The sequence below is a fragment of the Lissotriton helveticus genome, chromosome 2_2, assembly GCF_964261635.1.
Source record: "Lissotriton helveticus chromosome 2_2, aLisHel1.1, whole genome shotgun sequence".
Taxonomy (NCBI): domain Eukaryota; kingdom Metazoa; phylum Chordata; class Amphibia; order Caudata; family Salamandridae; genus Lissotriton; species Lissotriton helveticus.
The window spans coordinates 472,021,723-472,046,690 of NC_136060.1; the positions used below are offsets into that span (position 1 = coordinate 472,021,723).

A 24,968-nucleotide genomic window follows, 5' to 3' on the forward strand; every position below is an offset into this window, starting at 1 on the left:
AAGGGGGGTGCGTGTGTGTATATGCAGTGTGTGTATGGCTTTCTTTGTGCGCATGCGTGAGTGACGACGTGCGCGCTCACGAGGTACAATCTCGGAAAGAAAATGCGCGTGGCACTTTGCTGTCCTCATTCCCCCATAAGTAACAACATAAGTCGTCTCGCCCTAGACAGCAAAGCTTCGCTTTGCTTTCGTCTAGGCGAGACCTAAAAATGGGGAGGTAGAGCCTTCTCGTTGCCGCAGGCAGACTCTGAAACTCTCTTCTGAAGTGCCTTACAGCGACCACAGAGCTGCGGCCTGTTAGAAAGACACTTAAAGCCTGGATAAACACTATATCAGCAGTGTTTTCCCCTGTTATTTAATATGGTGGGTTTATGGACATGACTCAGTTTTGGACGTTCGGCTACAGCACCTTGATCCCTGCGGGTATTGCTGCACTTTACAAAAATGTAACCAAATCAAACCATTAGTGTGCTTACTGACTGGTACAGCCCAGCCTGCCACAGCAGATATGCTTCTGACCCCTAGGAGGTGAGAGCTCTGCTCTCAGAGGGTAGAAATAAGGCCTGCTCTGGCAGGAGGTGTTTACATCTCCTCCAAACGGGATGTCGAGTGTAGGAAGCTGGCTCTGTCTATGCTAAAGTGAGGTATAGTGTGCACAGAGTCCAGGGAATCCCTAGAGGTATAGCAGAGGCTAAATTAAGTATGTACTGCCAGCTCTCTTTGTGGTAGTGTGGGAAGCAGTTAGGCTTATCCAGAGGGTGTGTTAGGCAGTTACTGTATTCACTCAATCAAGGACTGGTTACACACACTCTGAGACAGAATTAAGACCAATTGGGTAAGTATAAAAAAGGTATACTTATATTTCCTTTTAGAACCAAGCAAGACTTGGACAGATAAGTAAAATATACTTTCAAAAGCAAGACTTTCCAATTACATGTTGTGGTTGAATTTGCAATGCTTACAGGTTTGTATACACTGTAGAAACAGTTTAAATTGCATAGAAATTACTCTTGATTACGTTTTCGGTACTTTTGGATTACATCGACTATTCGGGTGATGTGCCTATATATTACACCGGGGATCCTACAATTCAAGGTAAGTAAGGCTTTTTCAGGTTTAAGATACAGCTACTTTTCTTCCATACCAAACACAAGTCAACAGAGACATTTTTAGGGAAAACAAACTCATAATATTGGCTTCTACAAAAGAAAAATAGTTATCGATTTTACAAGTACTAGACTTACGATTTGGAGTTTTGGGGGTTAGGACCAAGGTTCCTCATGGTCTAGATGGGCAGTTGAGTTGCACCACCAGCTGCACTGGGGTGGCCGGGCTACAGAATGCAGGGGCCCCATGTTAACTAATGGGGATAAGAGGGCCTTCGGTTAAGGGCTGCTTACGAGCAGGACACTCGGGTGTTGGAGCAAAGCTCCTGGGGTTACGATCAGCACTACAGGGGTCAACAATCAGCATAGGATTGCCCCACGTCACAGCAGATGATGTGCCCCAGTCATGCCTTTTATTTTAAACATAATGCATTCTGGGAGTTGGAGTCCTGATTCACATTCATGGCACTAGCTGTGCTTAATTACCAGATGAGAATGGTTTGTAAATAGTAAAGCTCAGGGTTTGATAACCAGCACCAAAATAGACTGTGCGTGTTGAAAGCATATCCTGCGCACCCTGCGAAAGATGCTGCAACTTCTCACCGTGGACACGTACCCCCCAAATCACCTTCAGAGAGATCTGAACTCTCACACCCTGGACACGTACGGTGCCCCTAAAACTTCCAGTGAGGACGAGCCATCTCGAACTACTGATCCCCCCTCCAGGGAGGACCGAGCCCTCTCCCCGAGCACCCACGCCCCTCCCCCTCCGGTGAGGCCTGCATGGATCCCAAGTGCACCTGCAACCCCGCCTGCCGCGGGGAGGGCTGTGATAAATGTTTTCTCTCTCAGACAGGTGTCTCCGACCCCCTTGGGACCATGAGCAGCCCCGACGCCCCTCTATCTCCAGGCCACTGGCCCCGGCTGACCCGGAGCGCCCACGCGACTATCCCCCCTCCCTGCCGAGGGGCGCCTTCACCCACTTCTACTGGGTGCCGGAGGGGCAGGACCCCTTTAATAACGGGGGCCGCCAGAGAAGGGAGACCCTTCCCCAGGTTGGAGTGTCAGCGGGAAAGACAGGAGTGGGAGTCATAAAAACCATAACATAGCCCGTGGCTCGGTGAAGTGACCCCCGAGTCCCTCCCCCCTCCACCCCCCCCCCCCGAAGGGCCGTAGATGCTAACTCACAGGGGGGTACGATCCTCTGGGGGACCCCTTCAAGGCGCGGGTAGGGCTCACATACGTCCTTTTGATGCTTTCTTTGCTGCCCCACAACACCTCTTGTAGAGTTTTTATTTCTCTATGCTTCCCCCCCCAAATCCCCTCTTTTAACTCTTCCATGCTAATATTGCCACTTTGCAGTGGAAAGTTTTGTTGGGGCTGAGTTGCCATTGATGCGGCAGGTGCAGTGGCACCGGGGCCCAGAGGGGACCCACTGATCTCTGTATCTTGCCGGAGTTTAGATTCCAAATTGTGGTCGGGGCGCACTTCCTTTTCTGCTCTAGGGCCCACGAACCACTGACTTGTAAGCTACTGAGTCTTATGTCCTAAGCGAACGAAATATTTTCTCTTTATTGAGTTATCATTTTCTAAAATCTTTCTACGCCTGCCGTCCAATAAAGGCACATCACGTGTTTTAAACCTGGCTCCGCATTGGTTAGAAAACTGCTTGCCACAATTTAATAGAAATGTGCTCCGAAAACTGAGGCAGAGTTTAACCCAAGAACCTCACTGTTTGGACAAGTTGGGAGGAGACGTACCCAGGCCCGAGCTGAGGGCTTAGTAACTGGGGACTCGGTTCGAGTCCCGGCATAGGTTCAACATCCTATGATTATGCGCCAATAACTTAATCTCTTTGCTGCCTACATAAATAACAAAATAAAAAACAGTGTATAATGTAATCTCGTGCTCATGTAAAGCGCTCCAATGTCTTTGGGCCAAGTTTGCAATATATAACAAGTCTGAACACTCACGTTTAAGGACAACGAACGCACCGCGTCAAAGAACTGAAAACAGCTGAGTCCAGGCCATCAGTATTTAATCTCTCATCTAACAAGCTTTCTCCGTGGAGCCGACGGGGAGGAGGTGGGGTTGGTGCGGAGATGGGGGAGGGAGTGAAAGCACGCGATGCGTGCGTGCAAATCTCCTGTCCTGCATTCGCGTAGACAGGGAGGAAGGGGGAGAGAGGTAGCGAGCTGAGTCTTACGCACGTGAACATCTCCTGTTCACGTGCGCATCCACACTGCCAGTCTGTCTCTTGCGCGTGCCCATCTCTTGTCTCTCATGAGAGGCAACTCCGTAACAATACTTCTCGCTTGCGGCAGCGCTTCTCGCTGCGTTGACCAGGCTCGACCTAAAAAGGACGTTTTAGTCTTTGCTGTGATTAAGTAGCAAAGTAGAGTTAGCAGTTTCAAACTGCCCTACCAGTCAATGGCACGATGAGAGTCACATTTTACCTTATCCCACTCAGGGTGGTACAAGTGCTGCAGGCCCTGAGGGAACACTAACTTGCAGGCCCGGGTTACCCCTTGTACTATATACTACGGACTTAGAAGTTAGTGTGTGCTAAATTGGGTATAGGCCAATCAGGAAGCACATGTTTAAGGGTCAGGGCACTGGTACGGAGGCCTGGTTAGCAGACATACTGGCAACTTGGTACCCATGATGTCAGTTGCTACTAATGACCAAATTACTTACCTTCAGTAACGCTGTTTCTGGTACAGACCTTTTGAATATTCCCCATGCATCAGGCAGGATATGGAAACTTTTCAGCAGTACCGCTGTATGCTGATAGTGTTATATTCCCCGAGTTAGGCCCATGTAGCAAAGCAGCTCATTTTCTTACTTTGTTCTCACAATAAAATTTCCTGCTGTGACCTTTGCACGCACGACAATGTTGGATTCGTTTCTCCCAAACTAAACTTGTTTTACATCTAGCATCGCACATTATCACAACGTTCTGAACATCGTGTACAAGGTGATGTTTCGCACTACTTACAAATGTCATAACTATCTTCATCCACAGGGCGACAGGGATATATATATATATATATATATATATATATATATATATATATATATATATATATATATATATATATATATATATATATATATATATATATATATATATATATATATATATATATATATATATATAACATCACTAATCTATGCGTACATCTCAAGTCTGCTTTCTATTACCAAAGATAAGCATTCCAATAGATTAGTAGAAGAGGTACTTCTCCACTGACACCGAGGTTCCTTGTATGCTGTGAAATTAACATGCGGCAACCTGAAATCTCATGATGGGTGTCCAGTTTGTGAACAAGATGGGGTCCTTCACTCGATCTCATCAGGTAATGGGGTTGGATCATCCTTTGGGGGGGATTCTTGGCTCTACACCTACACACACTCTAAATACACTTAGAGTAGGGTTTGCATTGGTGGAGTACGCTAGATTACTGCCTTGTTTATATGCCTACATATAACAATTATACAGCACTATGGTAGAACTATATCTACCCTTTACGATTTTGGTCCTTGTAATTAGGTTAATCTGCTTCTGCCTACTAAATATTGCAGCACACGTATTTTATGCAAGAATAACGTTGGTTCATTAAATGTTATTGAAAACGTCCCACTGTGTATTCTCTGTATATTTCTCTGAGAATAAGTGAGCACCAGTGACTGAGTGAAAGGTTCTGTACTATTTCCACGATCCCTAAGGGGTCATTGTGGTCATGGTCAGTGGTTGCCAGAAACTATTTGCTCCCTGGTAGGTTAGCGGAGCTTACAGTGGCACGGGTCTACAGGCCAACATATCCTGTGGGGGGTGTCTGGAATCAGTCTGAACACCAAGCCCTTAGTTTATGCTGTCCAAACAATGCACAGGTCCTATGGATTAGTAGGAACTACAAGAGTGTAGATGGAGCCTTGAGGTTCCGCAGAAACAACAATTTGCTCTGGAAATGATGTGCAAAGCATATATAGGTGCACTTTCACATGCTTATGTCGGTTACTTTCGAGGAACCCAGACGCAGACCCCCTAGCAATAAAATTGGCTTTGACCAATGTGCAGATTGTTAAACCTGGGATTTTATTAATGGATAGAGTCCAGTTTGCAGTAAGGTGGGGATGAGAGGATCGGTGAGGAATCTGCGGTTAGATAGAGTCTCTACCAGAAAGAGCACAAACAAGTGTAAATACTTTTTCTTCTGACAGAGACACCAAACCGCAGATTCCTCAACTTTTGAATAGATACCAAAGTAGCACCTATTATTGAGACTGTGAAGGGGCTCAAAACAAAAAGTCCTGTAGGATCGAGCAGGCAATCCTGCCTGTCCAGACAGTAGTACTTTACATATGTATGGAGTGATGCCCACATAGCTGACTGGCAGATGTCTTGGACAGTTTCGCCATATGCCAATGCAGTGGCTTTGGGGCTACTGGAATTTTATTTATTTATTTTGAAAGTTTTATATAGCGCGGACAAGATCTTTGCAGATATCAGAGCGCTTTACATAGAAGGGGTACATGAGGGAGCATAGTCAGACAGATAAATCAATAGATCAAACAGTATAGGTGGCTGCAGAGCCAATCATGTGAGTAATAAGACAAATAATACAAATAAGCAAAGGGGTCAAACATGTAGTACAGCTCGGTGCAGAGTATTAACAGAGTTCGAGATAAAAGTTCAAGTGTATTTAGCCATGAGGATAGCTTTTACTTCATTTTTAAAGAGTGTAGTGGAAGAGATAAGCCTGGTTTCGGGAGGGAGTGAGTTCCAGATCCTAGGCGCCATTCCTGAGAAGGAGCGCTTATATGTTTTTTCCTTCCGGAATCTTCGAGGTTTCAGCAGAAGATTGTTTGTGCCTCTAGTGTTTCTAGCTCCGCCAGAGATTGTCAGCTTCTGAGCGAGGTAGCCGGGTGAGTTTAGGTGTAACGCCTTGTGTGTCATGCAGGCGATTTTCAGATGTATTCTGGCTTCAAAAGGCAGCCAGTTCAGGGATTTCAAGTCAGGGGTAACATGGGAGTGCTTTTTTGACCCAGTGATGAGTCTCGCTGCAGTGTTTAGAGAAGCTCTTAGGGGTGCGGTTGAAGTTGGGGGGAGTCCGCAGAGGGCGGTGCTGCCGTATTCTATTCGAGGGATGACTAGTGCTTGTACTGCGGTTTGGAAGTCTTTGGCTGGGAGGAAGGGTTTAAGTTTCCTCAGAGTGTTGATCTGGAAGTGAGCTAGTAGGCCTTCCTTTTGGCCAGTGAATAGCAGATCTTAATTCAGAGCACGATCCAGTGGCAGATGGTTCTTTTCCTCACAGCCCTGAATGTTTTCACTCGTGAAATCCAGAAAGAACTTATCGTCGACCTGGTGTTGTAGTAAACTGGGTTTTTGTAGCCTCCACCTCCCCCTTCCGTGTCTGGCATTTGGTGCAACTTTGACTGAAGGTGTCCTGGGTTTCTGCTAACCAGTTTCCCAGCACCAGTCCTCCTTCTCTAAACTGAATGATTGTTCCACAATTGGCACCCCCTTTAGGCCCCTCGCATTGTAAGCCCCTACTAAATGGTGCCCCTCGTACCTAGGGCATTGAACCTAAAAAGGGCCCCAAAGGGCGGCAGCACGACTGGTGCCACCCTTAGAGGCCCCTCACTAAGCTCATGCAAACTGCCACTGCAGCCTGAGGGTCTTGAAGCAGAGAAAACCAAAGAATCGACATGGCACACTTACCTGTTTGCCATGCCAGCAAAATAATGCATGTGGTATGAGTAAATGACCCTCTACAGCAGGCCTTCCAGCCCGAAGGTGGGGAACACTATACCCATGTGTGGGCATATCTGCCTGCGTGGATGTGTGTCCGTGATATCCAACTTCACCCTTAGATGTTACGAGTGCACAGGGAAGCCATGGTGAATACATGGGCTGGACACTTTTGATTACGAGTTCCCCAACTACAGGATTGTTCACAGTACCCCAAGTTACTTGGTACCAAACACCTAGTCTTTATAAATCCACACTGATGCCAGTGCTGGATTTATTAATAAACAAATTACTTACCTTCGGTAATGATATATCTGTAAGAAACATTAGTTATTGATAGATTCCTTACCTTAGAATTACCAAGTTTCAGACTGGATCCAGAAAGTTATCATCAGCAGTACCCCTGCGCGTCGGAAGGTGGCATAGTGCAGCTCCTCGTCCGTCGTTGGCGTCATGGTTGCTGAGATGACATAGCAGCAGCTACTTAGACGAGCCCTCACGCTCTGTCAGTTCTGTACACAACAGGAACGCAGAGCCATGCAAGACACTGACCACTGGTGCACAAAACTAGGGCCCTGAAAGGATGTTCTTAACCCTAATTAATTAATTGTGGGTTTCTAAAGCGCTAGAATCGACTCCCGAAGGAGTATCCCTGCGCTGTAGACCGCTGGGGAACCCGTCCTGGCTTTCCCTGTGAGATGGTCCCTACTGGGTATCTCCAAGGTGAAACCAGGCATCCCCGGCGTATGTGGGGGGCCGTTGTGGAGATGAGGCAAGCTAATGCCCAGAGTTGCCGAGTGTGATCCCTGGTTAGAGTAGGCACGGAGGCGATAATTATCGAGTCCGCTGACCCTGGTCCACGACCCTGCCGCGTCGGGGATAGAACCCTGATCCCGGGCCGTCCTCTGCTTCCAGGTCTGCTGCCTCTAACCAGTGAGCCACACCACTCCTAGAAGTCAGTTCGCAGAACAGGGAGGATGGGTGTGGCGTAAGGCATCTATAACTAACCTATGTTTATTACAGATATATCATTTCCGAAGGTATTTAACTAGTTCATCTGAAAGAAACAGTTATAGATTCCTTACCTAAGAATAGATACCCCAGTAATACCAACCCCGGAGGTGGGTCTGCGAACCAAGTTCACACCAGAAAGTCCTGGAGAACAAAACAGCCAAAGAAGCCATCTCTCTGGACTTGGCTGTCGAGGCAGTATTGTCTGACAGATATCATTTAGATGAATTCCCCGTCGCAAAGCAGTAGTGGCTGCCATCACCCTGGTGGAATGGGCGCGTAGACCCACCCGAGGCTCCTTCTTTGCCAAAGAATAGCAGTCCTTGATGCACAGAACGACCCACCTGGAGATGGTCCGATTGTTCATGGCCCGACCTTTCTTAGCGCCCACGTAATGATATGAATGTCAGCAGCCCTACATGGCAAGAACAGATGCATACTGGTAAGTAGCATTTTCCGTTCGAGGCATGTGGGCTGCTGAATTCATATCTTAGCATAGTCTGTATAGCAGTTTCTCCTCTAGCGGTGGTTACCTGTACCAGCTGCAGTGGTTTGAACGAGAGTTTTAAGGACAGCCTGGCCTACCACAGCTTGTTGCTTAGCTTGCACACCAACACAGTAGAGCTTAGTGAAAGTGTGTATGGTAGGCCATGTAGCTGCCCTACATATGTCTTCTAAGGGAATATTTCCTAGGAAAGCCATGGATGCCCCCATTTTGCGCGTTGAGTGTGCTCTTGGGGAACTGTTAAAGTGCGCTTTGCTTTTTGATAGCATATTTGCATGCATTTAACGATCCATCTGGCTATTCCTGTCTTGGAAATGGGATTACCCTTATGTTGTGGTGAAAAGGCAACAAATAGTTTTTAGTCTTTCTGAATGATTTTGTTCTGTCAACATAATATAGCAGAGCTCTCTTAACCGATAGTGTGTGTAGAGCTCTTTCAGCTACTAACTGCGGGTTTGGAAAGAAAACTGGTAATTATATGGACTGATTGATGTGAAAAGTGGAGATGACTTTTGGCATAAATTTAGGGTTTGTATGGAGTACTACCTTATTGTGGTGTATCTGCATGAAAGGTTCCTGAATGGTTAGTGCCTGTAGCTCACTTACTCACCTACGGGAGGTAATGGCAATTAAAAAAGCCACCTTCCATGTTAAGAATTGTAGTTCACATGAATGAAGTGGTTCGAAGGGAGGTCCCATGAGTCTGGTAAGTACTAATTTTAGGTTCCAGATTGTAGAAGGTGGATGCTTTGGAGGGATAATTCTTTTAAGTCCTTCCATAAAAGCTTTGATAGGTGGTATTCTAAACAGGGAGACATGTTGTCTGTTTTGAAGATATGCTGCTTTAGCAGCAAGGTGTAGCCTTATTGATGAGTATGCTATGTTACATCTTTGAAGATGTAGCAGGTAACAAATTATGTTTTGGATGGAGGCATTCAATGGATTGATTTGATTATTATTACAATAGATTACAAATCTTTTCCATTTAGCTGCGTAGCATGCTCCGGTAGTGGGACATCTTGCTTCCTTGATAATGTTTATGCAGTCGGGAGGCAAGTTAAGATATCCGAACTCTAAAACCTCAGGAGCCAGATCGCTAGGTTCATCTGATTGGGATCGGGGTGTCTGGTTTCTCCATGGTTCTGTGTTAGCAATTGTGTGAAAGGCGTAGCCTTTGGTGGGGGACTACAGATAGTTCCAGGAGTGTGGTGTACCATGGTTGTCTTGCCCATGTGGGAGCAACTAGGATCATTGTGAGTGACTGTTGCCTTAGTTTGCGTGCCACCAATGGAATCAGTGGGGTTGGTGGAAAAGCGTACGCAAATCCGCCTGACCAGTTCATCCATATTGCATTGCCCTGTGACAACGGGTGTGGGAACCTGGCTTATGTCTGGATGTCCCCACTTTTGGAAGAACGGGTGGAGAACTTGAGGGTGAATCTCCCATTCATGTATTTGTTGGCTGTGTCGGCTCAGTAGATCTGCAATCTGATTGTCTATTCCTGGGAGGTGTTCTGCCAGGAGAAAGATGTTTTTTGGAATTGCCCACTTCCATATGCTTTGCGATAGGTGAGACAGCTGTGGAGAGTGCGTCCCTCCCTGTTTTTGAATGTAGTACATGGCTGTCATGTTGTCCGTCTGGATTAACACAGCCTTGTTGGTCAAGTATTTCTGAAAAGCCCTCATTGTTAGGAATACTGCTAGTAACTCTAAGTAGTTTATATGTAGTGTCTTCTGTTTGATTGTCCAGAGACCTTGGACTGTATATTGAAGGAGATGGGCTCCTCAACCTCTCAGTGATGCGTCCGCTGTTAATACTACCTGTGGATCTGGCTCTTGGAACAGTCGCCCCTTGGAAAGGTTTTGTGGGTTCCACCACTGCAGAGAGAGGTAAGTGCGACGGTCTACCAACACTAGGTCTTGTAATTGTCCTTGAGCTTGGTACCACTGGCGTGCTAGGCATTGTTGTAAGGGGTGCATGTGCAGTCGAGCGTGAGGGACGATGAATATGCAGGAGGCCATCATGCCTATGAGCTGCATGAACCCTCGAGCTGGCAGAGAGTGTTGTGGCTGAAATTTGTGAATGAGAGATTGTATGTTGGCTATCCTGTTTTCGTTTGGGTATGCCCTTGCTACTGTGTTGTTGATTGTTGCTCCCAGATATTGCTGTATGTGGGAGGTTTGCAGATGTGACTTTGGGTAGTTTATGGAAAATCCTAGATCGTGCAGTAGCTGTTGAGTGTGAGAGATGTGGCCGGCACACTGTGCGTATGAGTTGGCCTTTATGAGCCAATCGTCGAGGCATGAATGTGTTGCCTCCGTAGGTGTGCTGCTACTACTGCTAGGCATTTTGTGAACACCCTTGGTGCCGTAGTTACTCCAAAGGGGAGAACTTTGAATTGATAGTGCTGACCTTCTATTGTGATTCAGAAAAGGGGGTGGTGATGAACAGAGTGTCTGAATTAAGCAGACCACTCTTACCCAGTCCAAAGATCAGGGCTTGATCCATCACGGTTTTTTAGCTCACTGCACCATCCCAGCTCAGAACCTGGCTACATGCAAATTAGTCTGTTCCTGTCCCAGTGCATGATGGGAACAGGGCAAACCAAACTACCAAGCCAATTCTTATACTGGGAAGGAAACAAGCTTCCGGGGACCGGTTTCTGGCATTTCAGCCGTCGTCGGCCCGGCTTGCTTGAATCCTGATGGTGCAATGAGCAAGGGACTCACATCTGAGTATACCCTTCCACGCTTATGGTGGACAAAATGATTCAGAAAAGGGGGTGGTGATGAACAGAGTGTCTGAATTAAGCAGACCACTCTTACCCAGTCCAAAGATCAGGGCTTGATCCATCACCGTTTTTTAGCTCACTGCACCATCCCAGCTCAGAACCTGGCTACATGCAAATTAGTCTGTTCCTGTCCCAGTGCATGATGGGAACAGAGCAAACCAAACTACCAAGCCAATTCTTATACTGGGAAGGAAACAAGCTTCCGGGGACCGGTTTCTGGCATTTCAGCCGTCGTCGGCCCGGCTTGCTTGAATCCTGATGGTGCAATGAGCAAGGGACTCACATCTGAGTATACCCTTCCACGCTTATGGTGGACAAAATGATTCAGAAAAGGGGGTGGTGATGAACAGAGTGTCTGAATTAAGCAGACCACTCTTACCCAGTCCAAAGATCAGGGCTTGATCCATCACCGTTTTTTAGCTCACTGCACCATCCCAGCTCAGAACCTGGCTACATGCAAATTAGTCGGTGATGGATCAAGCCCTGATCTGTTGACTGGGTAGGAGTGTTCTGATTAACTCAGATACTCTGTTCATCACCACCCCCTTTTCTGAATAATTTCCATCACCACCCCCTTTTTGATCTTCTATTGTGAACCTGAGGTATCTCCTGTGAGCTGGATTACAGGAATGTGAAAGTATGCATCCTTGAGATCTAGTGTGGCGGGGAAGTCGCCTTGCTGGAGTAGTGGGAGTACTTGTTGTAGAGTGATCATATGGAAATGATCTGAGAGTATGTATTGGTTCAACGGTCTGAGGTCTAGTATTGGTCTGAGTGAGCCATCTTTTTTGGGAAAGAGGAAGTATAGAGAGTATACTCCTGTCCCTTGCTGTTGCAATGAGACTGGCTCTATGGCACCTTTTTGGAGCATGGTGAGCACCTTTTGTTGTAACAGCGTAATGTGTTCTTTGGACATTGGACGGTGTTTGGGTGGTATGTTGGGTGGTGTAGAAGTGAGTTCCAGGCAGTAACCATACTGTATAATTTGTCTCACCCACTTGTCTGTAGTGATAGCGTTCCAGACTGGTAGGAATTGTGTTAACCTGCCTCCGACTGGTGTTAAATGGTCTGGAGGGAGTGTGAGCGAGTCACTGTTTGTTGGTGGCGGAGGCTCGTGTGTTACCACCACCCCGTGCTCTGCCCTTGTTGTTATTGCCTCTATAACCTCCTCTGTTGGCATTTTTATTAAAGGTGCTTTGGGTATTACTTTTGAATGAGGAGGAAGTTTGTGATGTGTTGCCTCTATCTGAGCCTCGAAAGGAGGAGCGACGAAAGGAACTTCTAGATTGTTGAAACTGAAGTGCACCCATGGACTTAGTGGTATCCGTATCTTTTTTCATCTTTTCAAAGATGGTAGCTACTACAGGGCAAACAAGAAATCTTGGTTAATGGGCTGGTTGAGGATGGTTGATTGTACTTCATTTTTAAAGCCGGAAATGCGTAGCCATGCATACTGGCGTAGTAATACTCTAGTGTTGATCGACCTGGCGGCTATGTCCGCTGCGTCAAGGGCACATTTAATGGAAGCGTTAGCGATACATTTGCCTTCCTGTATTAGGTTGTTTGCTTTAGCTTTAAAAGGTTCTGGTAGGTGTTGTAGTAAACCCTCCAGTTGGTCTGGATGTCCCTCCAGTTGGTCCGGATATCTGATATTTAAGGCTCTCGCCGGCACAGCGCCTGCCTACATAACTTCTAAACTCAAGGCTTACATTCCCAACAGGGACCTGCGGTCTTCCTCTAAGCACCTTCTGCGTATTCCCAGTTTCAGAAGGAAGAAACACGGAGGCATGAGTTTTTCTTTCCTGGCCCCTTCCTTTTAAAAAACCTCTTCTCCTTAGCATCAGGACTACTGCCTCCTATTTGGATTTCCGCAGGGCCCTGAAGACTCAGCTTTTCTCACAAGCGTTCGTCGAATAGGCAGCACCCCCCGTCCCCCCGTCCCCAGCACCAAGAAACCATTTGGTCTATGAGCGCTTTATAAAACCCTTAACTTTATAGTGTGCTCTATCGTAACGTGCTAAGAGAGGTTGTGTGTTGGCAATTCTCCAGGTATTTGCTGCCTGGGAGACCACTCTTTTACCTGAGGCTTCTAATATCTTTGACTCTTTGTCAAGAGGGGGAGCATCTCCTGTCGTTTGCGAATTAGCTAATTTTCTGGCATTTGATACAACTAGTGAGTCTAATGGTAACTGAGACTTAATATAAGAAGGGTCTGTAGGGGCTGATTTATACTTTTTCTCAATTATGGGATTAAGGACATGCGCTCTGGCTGGATCTTTAAAAATGTCTGGCAGGTGCTTTAGTACCCCTTTTAACATAGGAAGTGTACGTACACTTTTCTTAGATGTTGGAAAGGTTTCAAATAGGAAATCCTCTTCTATTGGGTCAGTGTGCATGTCTACACCATGATACTTAGCTGTCCTATCCACTAGCTGGTTAAAAATAATGGTGTCGTCAGTAGGAGGCGGCTTTGTAGGATATGTAGAGGTGTCGGATGGGTTGTGGATCATATGTATCATAGGGATCATTATGGTCACTCCATGTGTTATCTTGGATATCCTGATCTTCGGGTTCTACAAAAGGATCCTGAGGATCTTTCCCCATGTTTCCTGTCTCATCATAACCTGAAGGTGTAGGAGAGTAAGGCACATAAGGCATGCCAGGAATGAAAGGATGAGGAGTAAATGGCCTTGAAGGAGATGTTCCAAAGTCTTTTTTCTTTGGAGGAACAGGAGAAGAAGTGTCAGTGTCCAGTGATCTTTTCTTCCTCTTATAAACTGTTACATGTCCTGTTTCAGGGTCTATATACAGTTTAGGTTGTTCTGCGCTCACTGGATCAGGATGGAAAAGTTCTTCCTCAACTGTCCGTGGCTTTGGCACCGATGTTTTTGGCTTGGTCGCTTTGTGGTGACTCTTTGGCTCGAGGGCCTTAGGCTGTGGAGCTTTTTTCAGCTCGACTGCTGTTTTTGGGTCAGGGACCTTTTTTGGGTCGACGACTCTTTTTGGTTCGACGTCTTTTGTTGGCTGTACTGCCTTTTTTGGCTCGGCGACCTTCTTTGGTTCGACGACCTTTTTCGGATCGACCGTTTTTTTCGGTTTGATAGCCTTTTTAGGTTTGATGTGTTTTTTGGGCTCAACGACCCCTTTTGACTCGAGGATCTTTGTAGACTCGACAGCCTTCTTCGGGTCAACAGGCTTTTTTGTCTGATCTGCTTTCTTTAGATCGACACCTTTTTTATGCTCGACGGCCTTTTTCGGGTCGATGTTTTTTTTCCAGATCGACGACCCTCTTTGGTTCGACGCCCTTTTTTGGATCGATGACCTTCTTTGGCTCGACAACCCTTTTAGGTTCGACGGCCTTCTTGGGAAGAGTGTTTCTCGTTCCTGGGTTATCAGAAGGCTTGGGTATGGTCTTCGGAGCCAAGCCGGAAGGCGGGGCCTCTGAAGGAGTCTGTCAGTCTCGGCTAAGGCCTTTAGGCGATTCTTCGACCAGAGCCTTGTCTTGAGGTGGAAGCGGGGTCGGGGCTTTGGTACTCACGGTTTGCCCCGGTGTGATCTCGTCATCGGAGTCCGACTGGTCCTCTATGGTGACGATTTCTAGGTCGGAGTCCGCCGCTTCTGGGAGTTCATGTTCGTCGTCGAAAATGTTCTCCGGTTCCGGTGCCCGCCGCTGCATCTCTTGTCTAGCGGCCCTTCAGTTCCGGATAGTTTTCTTCGACCGTAACTGAGCACAAGCTGGACAGTTTTCCTCGTTGTGCTCCCGAGACAGGCACTTGTTGCATACTGTATGTTTGTCAGTATGTGGGAATTTGGAGTGAGATTGTGGGCATTTTTTATACGGGGTCCTTTCCATCGGCAGGAGGCCCACGTGGCATCGAAAAGGCCCAACGGCCCGTGTCAACGACCGGATTGAGATGGAAAGTATTATTGAGTCAAGGGGTACCGAACGAGAACAATACCGTCCAGGTAGAAGGCCTTCTGGCTTTAGAAAGTTGAAAACTTTTGGTTCCGAAGTTGGAGATGAGGAATAGCATCCGATCCCAATGGCGGAGAAAAACAATCTGAGGATGGAGAAGATGCCCATGCGCACTGTAGTCCAGGGGAGGAGTCACCTATCTCGTGATACTTCGAAGACTCTTCCAAGACAACAAGGTGCAAACATCTGGACCCAACACTAGGCGGCGATCTATGCTAAGATATGAATTCAGCAGCCCACATGCCTCGAACATCTATTTACAACAGGGGACTTGAAAAGAGAAGGCTGATCAGGAAGCCTGAAGACGGTTGAAATGCCAAGAGGTAGCCCTTAAGAGTGCTATGAGCAAAGCCCTTCTGGGCCAAAGACAAGAGGAACAAGAGAACCTCAGAAAGAGGGGCAGAAAGAGGATCCACAGCGCTACGAGCAAAGCCCTGCTGGGCCAAAGACAAGAGGAACAAGAGAACCTCAGAAAGAGGGGCAGAAAGAGGATCCACAGCCTTTGCTGTGCACCATGCCACAACTTTATTCCATCTGTAGGCGTATACTGTCTTAGTGAAGGGACGCCTGGCTGCCAAGATTACATCACAAACTTAGGGAGGCAAGTCAAATGACGTCAACTCCTGCCGCTCAATCTCCACGCAAGGAGGTGGAGGCTGGACAGGTTTGGATGGAGGACCGTCCCCAGCCGCTGCGACAGAAGATCCTCCCGAAGAGGCAGTCGGATCGGGGGATTGATGGCTATGTTGAGCAGCTCGGGATACCAGACTCTTTGTGCCCAATCAGGAGCCACAAGAATGACTTAGGCCCAGTTGCGCTTGATCTTCTTCAGCACTCTGGGCAGAAGTGGTATAGGCAGAAAGGAGTACAGAAGACCGCAACTCCACTTGCGATGAAAAGCGCTGCCTAGCAAGTGCCGCCTTGGAAATTCCAACGCGCAGAATTGCTGACATGGCGCGTTCTCTTCGGTGGCAAATAGATCTAATCAAGGCTCCCCCACTGCTGAATGAGACCTCGCACCACCTCCGAGTGAAGACGCCATTCGTGACCCATCATGCACCTGCGGCTGAGTTCGTCTGCCCTGGTGTTCAGTGAACCTGCCAGGTGTTGAACCACCAGGCATATGCCGTGATGTTCCAGCCATGTACAGAGACGCAGGGCCTCCTGACATAGGGTCCACGACCCCATCCCGCCTTGTTTGTTGCAGTACCACATGGCTGTGGTATTGTCCCTGAACATCTGCACTACTCTTCCCCAGACAGAGGGAAGGAATGCTTTCCACCTGTCTGACGCGATGGTGCACCATGGGGGAGGTAATGGTGAATCCTTCTGCCCACTGGCGATTGGTGGCCTTGAAAGGTGGGACTAGGAGGGTTTGGAGGCTGCTGCAGAGTGGGCAGTGGTGGACTGGCCCACTTGCTGGCACCCAGACCCACGACGGTGGGTCCCATGTCCCCGGCCGCGCAGGGGCCGAACAGCTTGCGCAGGCCTGTGGCTCTGGGTGGAACGTGGTGGGGCACCCCTTCCGTAGCCACGAAAGGGGCGAAAAGCAGACTGCGCAGGGGAGATGCTGGAGAGGCCCAAGGACTTGGCCGTAGCCCGAGAGTCCTTTAAGCGCTTTAGCGTGCGGTCTGCTTTGTCGCTGAACAGGCGACGGCCATCAAAGGGCATGTCCATTAAGGTAGCTTGGACATCCCGGGAAAAAAACAGTCGACCTTAGCCAGAAGGAGCGTCGAAGGGCTACCGACGTTGAAATCGTCCTGCCTAGCGAGTAGGCCGTGTCCAGTCCACATCTTATGGTAAACTTGACTGTGTCTCTCCCCTTGGCGACTGCATGGGACAGAAGGGCCCGAGCCTCCTTCGGGCACTGGGGCAGCACCTGCGCTACTGTATCCTACACAGAGTGGGTGTAACGGCCCAACAGACATGCAGTGTTTACGTACCGTAGTCCCAAGCTGGAGGAAGGAAACATCTTCTTCCCAAGATAGTCTAGGTTTTTGTATTCCCTATCAGGTGGTGCGGTAGGGAATGTGCCTTTGGGCATTGAGGCTTGGACCACCAAGCTCTCAGGGGTGGGGTGTTGGGAGAGGAAAGTGTGGTCGCCCGGAGCCGAGCGGTGGCGTTGGGCAATCATCCTATCCACAGGAGCACCTGTGTTGGGCCTGGAACAGGTGCCCAAAAGGATGTCAGTTAGGGCTTCATTAAACGGTAGCAGGGGCTCCGAAGAGCTCGCTGCCGGTGGAAGCACCTCTATCAGGAGGTTAGTCCTGACGGCCACCGTAGGTAGCTCGAGGTTGAGAGCCTTGACCGCCCTACACAACACCACTGCGTAAGAAGCTCCCTCCTCCGTAGCCACGTTAGGAGGAGACAACATGCCAAGGTCTATGGAGGTATCCAGACCACTGGCTTACCCCAACTCCTCTCTCCAGTTCGGTTCATACTCCAACTGGTCAGTTAAAGGGTCTCCAGACCCCTCCCAGTCCTCCTCACCCTCTTCTGGTTGCCAATCTGGCCTAAAGCTTTGTTCTTTGGTACACTGGCATGAAAGAACCAGGGTAGAACAGGGGTACAATAGCACCTGTCTGTGCCGGATCCGGCATCGGTCGATGTATGTCCAGCTCAGTGTCCACGTCGGGTGGAGGCCGGGGTTGACGTCGGCTGGGGACAAAACTGGTGTTGGCTGCTGAGTGGTGCCGGTGGAATCGGCGCCAGGGGTGTTTTTATGAGGTCAACAAGCGCCGATCCGGATTCAGGCCTGAATCGAAAGGGACCCTGTGGTGCCGGAACCGCCGGCATTGAAGGCCCAGGGCCCCCAGCCGAGTCCACGGGGCCCGAAGGCACGGCAGCATAGTCGGGCTTCCCAAAGATGGCATGCATTGCTTCGTAAAAGCTTCGAAGCTGGGCAGGTGTTGCTCCCGGTCCCAGAAAGGGAGGGAAACTTTGAGCTGACCCTTCGGGCTCAGCACGTGGAGTCACAGGAGGGGTACCACCCGAATCCCTCATCGCATCGGCCGACAGACGGGGAGAAGTCAAAAAGCGACGATGCTTCTTCGACTTCTTCTTGTGCTTCGACTTACCTGAGGAGTGGGAAGACTTCGAAGACGAGAGGCAGTGGTGGCTTCGCGACCGGTCCCTCGACCTTCCGCGTGACCGGGACCTTGAATGGCGCGGACCAGACTGCCGGGCCTCGAGAAGCTTTCAGGACTGCTCCCGCAAAGACTTCGGATTCATGGTCCGGCAGTCGGAACACAACTTGGGATTGTGGTCGCGATCCAGGCATCACAGGCACATGCAGTGCGGATCCGTCACCAACATCAGCTTTCGGCAGGAACCGCAAGCCTTGAAACCGGGCATCTCTAACGTGCACCAAGAGTCGATAGACTCAAAAACGGTGTCGACAAAAGTCGTAAAAAAGTGACTGGAGCTACTGCTCTCTCCGGATCTGCGCGGGCTGGATAAGGAACTGACATCAGTGCACGAGTGCGCCATCTAAGTAGCTGCCACAACATCATCCTGGTGACCACAACGCCAACGACAAACATGGAGCCGACCAACACCACCTTTCGACGAGCAGGGGTACTGCGATGAAAAATTATCTGGATCCAGTCTGACGCATGGGGGTAATTCTAAAGGTAAGGGATCTGTATTTGTATTTGTATTTGTATGTGGATTTATAGAGCGCGGTTGCTGCCCGGGGGCGTCCAAGTGCTAGGAACCAACAGAGGGGGGAGATGGAGCAGGAAGACTGGCAAAGCATTATTGAGGGGAGCTGAAGAGGAATGTTTTGAGCTGTCTCCGGAATGAGGAGAGGTTGGGGTTGGCTCTTGGATCTATAACAAATTGTCTCTTTCAGATACTAGGATTGCTTCGGATGGTGTTAAGTATAAACCAAGTACCTTTAATATGATGTTTTTTTTAAGAATTATGGCTATCTGAAGGAAAACACATTTTATTGCATTAAAAAGAAAAAGTTGCACCGTACACAGAAGCCAAACAGAGGTATGTTCTAGGTGACAAGAGTGGGACTAATTGTTCATTGGAAGTAGTAGTCAATAATGAGAGAGAATTAAAAATGATTTTTTAACCATTACTTTGTGTTTCTTTACAATGGTTCTTCCCAAGCAAATTACATTAAAGGGAATTAATAAAATGCGTGGATCATACATGAAGAATAGCATGGCAAAATTCAACAAGTGTTAAACAACAGCCTTTCTTAGCCACTAACAAAAATATATGTTAACTCGCCCAAACCTGCTTTGCACATTGCCTGAGCCAATCCTTTAATTCTTCTTCTTTAAGAACACAGCCGATGAACACAAGACAGCATTCCTCCTGAATATTATCCCGCAGATTGCTTCTTGAATCAGGGGGAGGAGTAGGTCCAATATGTATGGGAACAAAGCTCAAGGCATTTGATATGGTGTTATGGCAGACTTCAAACATCTTCTCCGAATCTAGCCGAAGGAAGAAATACTTTAAAATGCAGAATGGATCTACAGAGTGTGAATATATCAAATAATGTGCCATATAACAGCTATTTTTGCTAATAATCAGCATTAAAAGAGTTGTTCCATCAGAAGAAGATCTGGGAACAATCAGAATGGCTTTTAAATTGAGTGAAGTAGCAGATCCAATAATTAAGATATATTACTAAATATCATGCATAGAACAAGAAAAATCAATTGACCATGTGTTAAGGACATCATAAATGATGATTAAACTTTCAAAAAGAATTCAATCAATCAATATACATTTTTATTCGATCGTAAAAAGATTATAAAAGCAAAAAATAAAACAATACAATTAAACATAAAATTCCCAGAGCATCATAAATATACTTGGTTCATTAAAAATAGCTAAAAATATTTAAATTGCATCATTCTATCGCAAATAATATATTACAATATTAAAAGAGTATGGAACTTTCCCCTAGGCGTCTCAGCTACCCAACTAGCTCCCCTCCATTGATTGTCTGCTACGACTAGCAATCTTAAGGAATAAACATAGGCTATAGCAAATATCAGGGATATTTAATATTTGTAGGAAGGTTAAAGCCACCCTGCATTTCTGAAAGACTAACTTTTTCAGTGGGGGTTTAAGACAAAGTTGCAAAAACTTGCAAACAAAGCCATAGAAAAGCATAAAATGTAACCGGGATTGTTCCACCTTACCATTACAGGGACAGGTTGGCAGCACACTACCCTAAACATTAGCCCCATCAAAGAACCATTTTAAACGATATACCATCCCGACCTGAATCTGAAAAAGAGAGACCTCTCCAAGTGGGTTCATTCTAGTGCAAGATACATGGCAGTTGCAAACAAGCATTTGCAATGCAATCGGTCTCGCCATTGCGACCTTGTAAGTGTTTAGCCAGAGATATTGGCTCTGCCAATATGTTTAAGTCATGATATTAAAAATTACTTAATTTAAGAACAGCCCACAAAGCACAAGTTACTTACTTGTGTAACAATATATATGTAAGAGACATTAGTTAGTGATCGAATCCTTACCTTAGAATATCCTCAGGCGTCAGGCTGGATCAGGAAAGTTTTTCTGCTTAGCAGTACCTCTGTGCGCCTGTAGGTGGCGTCCTGCACCTCCGCATCCGTCACTGGCATTGTAGGTGCCGAGATGACATCACGGAGAGTACTTACGCGCCACCCATGCGCGCTGCCGTCAGTACTGTACTCAACTATTCCGCGCCGGAACGTAGAGCCATGCAAGATACTGACAATTGGTGCATAAAAATAGGGCCCTAAAAGGGGATGACCTTAACCCTAGTAATCAGTTCGCAGAACGGGGAGGATGGACGGGGTGGTAAGGAATCTATCACTAACGAATGTCTCTTACAGATATATTGTTACACAAGTAAGTAACTTGTGCATCTGAAAGAGACACGTTAGTGATTGATTCCTTACCTTAGAATAGATACCCCAGCAATATCAACCACAGTGGAGGGTCTGCGAACAGGATTACACCAGAAAGTCACGGACCACAGAACGGCCAAAGAAGCCGTCTCTCCGGACCTGACTGTCAAGGCAGTAGTGCTTGGTAAACGTGTGCAGCAAGGCCCACGTTGCTGCCTGACAAATATCCTGCAAGGGGACACCGCGTCCCAAGGCAGTAGTGACTGCAGTTGCCCTGGTCGAATGGGCACGCAGCCCCACAGGAGGCTCCTTCTTGCCCAAGGAGTAACATGCTTTAATGCACAGAACGACCCACCAGGAGATGGTCCGTTTGTGCACTGCCCGACCTTTTGTGCACTGCCCGACCTTTTTTGGTGCCCACCTAGCCAACAAAGAGATGACCATCCACCCGGAACTGCTGTGTACGCTGCAGAAAGATTGCGAGCGCACGTTTTGGGTCCAGACGGTAGAGCCTCTCCTCTTCCCTTGAAGGATGCGGAGGTGGAAAGAAGGTAGGCAAAGTGATGGTCTGCCCAATGTGGAAGGGCGTGACAACCTTTGGCAAGAAAGAAGGATGGGTCCTCAGAACCATCTTGGAACAGAAAGGAAAGGAGGTTTGGAAGAAAGAGCCTGGAGCTCACTCACTCTCCTGGCAGAGGTGATAGCTACCAAGAAAGCCGTCTTCAGAGTAAGAAGACGCAAGGGACTGTTATGAATGGGCTCAAAGGGAGAGCACATCAGAAAAGTCAAGACAAGATTCAAGTCCAACTGAGGCATTATGAAGGGTACTGGTGGAAACGTATGCGTAATGCCTTTAAGAAAACGGTTAACAACTGGGGACATAAAAAGAGAAGGCTGATCTGGAAGCCAAAGAAAGGCAGAGTTGGCCGAAAGATAAACTTTGATAGTGTCGAGAGCAGAGCCCTGCTGGGCTAAAGAGAGAAGGAACAGAAGAACCTCAGAAAGAGGGGCAGAAAGGGGATCCACAGCCTTTGCTGTACACCATGCCACAAATCTGCTCCACCTACAGGGGTATACCGTTTTGGTGGAGGGACGCCTGGCTGCCAGAATGACATCACAGACTTCAGGAGGAAGATCGAAAGATGTCAACTGCCGCCGCTCAATCTCCACGCATGGAGGTGGAGGCTGGACAGGTTCGGGTAGAGGACCGTCCCCCACTGCTGCTACAGAAGATCCCCACGAAGAGGCAGACGGATCGGGGGATCGATGCTTATACTGAGTAGCTCAGGATACCAAACTCTTCGAGCCCAGTCTGGAGCCACAAAAATCACTTAGGCCCGTTCGTGCCTGATCTTCTTCAGCGCACTGGCCAGAAGGGGTGTAGACGGAAAGGTGTACAACAGACCGCAGCTCCACTCGCGAAGAAAAGCGTCTCTGAGCGAGTGCCCCCTTGGGAATTCCAAAGCGCAGAACTGAGAATATTGTGCGTTCTCTTCGGGAGCGAATAGATCTAACCAAGGCTCTCCCCACTGTTGAAAGAGACCTTGCAGCACGTCCGAGTGAAGACGACATTCGTGATCCATCATGAACCTGCGGCTGAGTTCGTCCGACCTCGTTCTGTGAACCTGCCAAGTGTTGAACCACCAAGGTTCCAGCCATGTCCAGAGGCGCAGAGCCTCCTGACAAAGGGTCCAGGACCCCACCCCGCCCTGCTTGTTACAATACCACATGGTGGTGGTGTTGTCCGTGAACACCTGCACCACACTTCCCCGGACATAGGGAAGGAATGCCTTCAGTGCAAGTCGGATCGCCCCCAGCTCCAGAAGGTTGATATGGAGCCGGGATTCCGCCGGAGACCAGAAGCCTCCGATCTCTGCCTCTCCCATGTGGCCTCCCCATCCCAGGAGGGGCGCATCAGTCACCACTGTGTGCTCCAGTTGAGGGAGGGAGAGGGATCTGCCACTGACCCAATCGGGATTCGTGAGCCACCACTACAACCCTCGTGCAGTGCCCTCCGAGATCTGGATGTGATTGGACAGGTTGCCCTGATGCTGTGCCCACTGGAACTTCAGGTCCTACTGCAGAGCCCGCATACGCCACCTTGCATGTGTCAACAACAGCAGGATGCAGTAGGCCATCAGGCCTAGGACCCGGAGGGTCATCCTGACTGAAACCCGGGATAGAGGCTGAAAGAGCAGAATCATAGCCTGAATATCATGGACTCGCTGCTCAGGAGGATAAACCCGAAACAGCGCCGAATCCAGAACTGCTCCGATGAAAGGGAGCTTCTGAGAGGGACTCAGGTGAGACTTCAGCACGTTGATGGAGAACCCCAGCAAATGCAGGAGATCAGCAGTATTCTGGAGGTGGGTGATGACTGCCTGGGGTGAGCCCACCTTCAACAGCCAGTCGTCGAGGTAGGGGAAGACTGACATCCCTGACCTGCGCAGATGAGCCGCGACCACAGCCATCACCTTCGTGAACACCCAAGGGGCACTGGTAGGGCCGAAGGGGAGCACAACAAACTGAAAATGCTCCTGGCCTACCGTGAATCGCATATAGCGCCGGTGGGCCGGCAGGACGGGGATGTGAAAATAGGCATCCTGCAAGTTCAACGCCACCATCCAGTCTCCAGGATCCAGGGCAGCCAGTAACTGAGCCAGAGTCAGCATCTTGAACTTCTCCTGTCGGAGAAAACGATTACGTCCCGGAGGTCCAAGATGGGGCGCAGGCCCCCCTTGTCCTTCTTGGGGACCAGGAAGTAGTGGAAAATAACAACCACTGCCTATTTCCTGATCCGGAACGCACTCAATAGCCCCTTTGGCCAGGAGAGCAGAGACCTCCTAACGGAGAAGGGCCAAATGATTCCCCGACAGCTGGTGGAACCGAGGTGGCATGGCTGGAGAGGGGGGACAGAAAGGGGAGCGAGTAACCATGGCAGATTATCTGCAGCACCCACTTGTCCGAGGTAATTTCGCGCCAGTGGTGGAGGTGGTGTTGTACCCTGCCACCCACCGGCGTGGGGTGCTCCCTGAAGCTCGGATTATGAAGGCTTAGAGGCGGAAGCAGCGGGGGTGGAGGTAGACAGACCCTCTCGCTGGTTACCAGACCAGCCCCTGCGGAAGCCACATCCGCGGCCACGCTGGGGCTGGTTCTGCACAGGTTTAGTAGAGGAGAGTGCCTGGGTGTTCTTACCCTGGCCACGAAAGGAACGAATCCCAGACGTGGCAGGGCTCTTCGTGGAAAGACCCAAAGACTTGGCCGTGGCCAGCGAGTCTTTAAAGCGCTCCAGGGCATTGTCAGCCTTGACGCCAAAGAGGCAGGAGCCATCAAAAGGCGTGTCCATTAGCGAGCTCTGGACATCAGGCGAAAACCCGGTAGACCGTAACCAGGCATGGCGCCGCAACGCCACAATCATGGAAATCGCCCTGCCCAGCGAATCAGCGATGTCCAGACCACACCTAATGACAAACTTCACTGCATCCTTACCCTCCGCAATCGCTTGGGAAAGTACAGCCTGGACCTCCTCAGAGCACGGAAGCAGAACCTCTGCCACTGAATCCCACACCGTGTGGTAGTAACGACCCAATAAGCAGGCGGTATTAACCGACCTCAACCCCAAACTGGCTGAGGAGAACAACCTCTTGCCATATTGGTCGAGCCTCTTAGAGTCCTTATCTGGTGGAGCCGAGGGAAAGTCACTCTGCGATGTCGAGGCCTGAATGACCAGGCTCTGAGGCGTGGGGTGAGTGGTCAAGAAGGCAGGATCACCGGGCGCCGGGCGACGATGCCGAGTGACGTTCTTATCCACCGGTGCCCCCGAGGCCGGCCGCAACCAAGTACCCAAGAGAACTTCGGTAAGGGCTTCATTGAAAGGGAGCAGTGGCTCCGATGAAGTAGACGTCGCATGGAGCACTTCCGTAAGGAGATTGGTCTTAAGGGCCACCGTAGGGA

At 48.8% G+C, this 24,968-nt stretch overlaps 1 protein-coding gene across 3 annotated transcripts in view; it reads right to left on the reverse strand.

Annotated features, from left to right (window-relative positions):
- The window catches only part of DNAAF9 (dynein axonemal assembly factor 9), a 548,844-nt gene that overhangs the window by 36,231 nt on the left and 487,645 nt on the right, over window positions 1–24,968 (reverse strand). For all 3 annotated transcript variants that reach the window (XM_078678718.1, XM_078678720.1, XM_078678719.1), the window contains exon 34: window positions 19,396–19,598. In XM_078678718.1, the coding sequence (XP_078534844.1) occupies window positions 19,396–19,598 (203 nt within the window). The remainder of the gene's footprint in view (window positions 1–19,395; window positions 19,599–24,968) is intronic.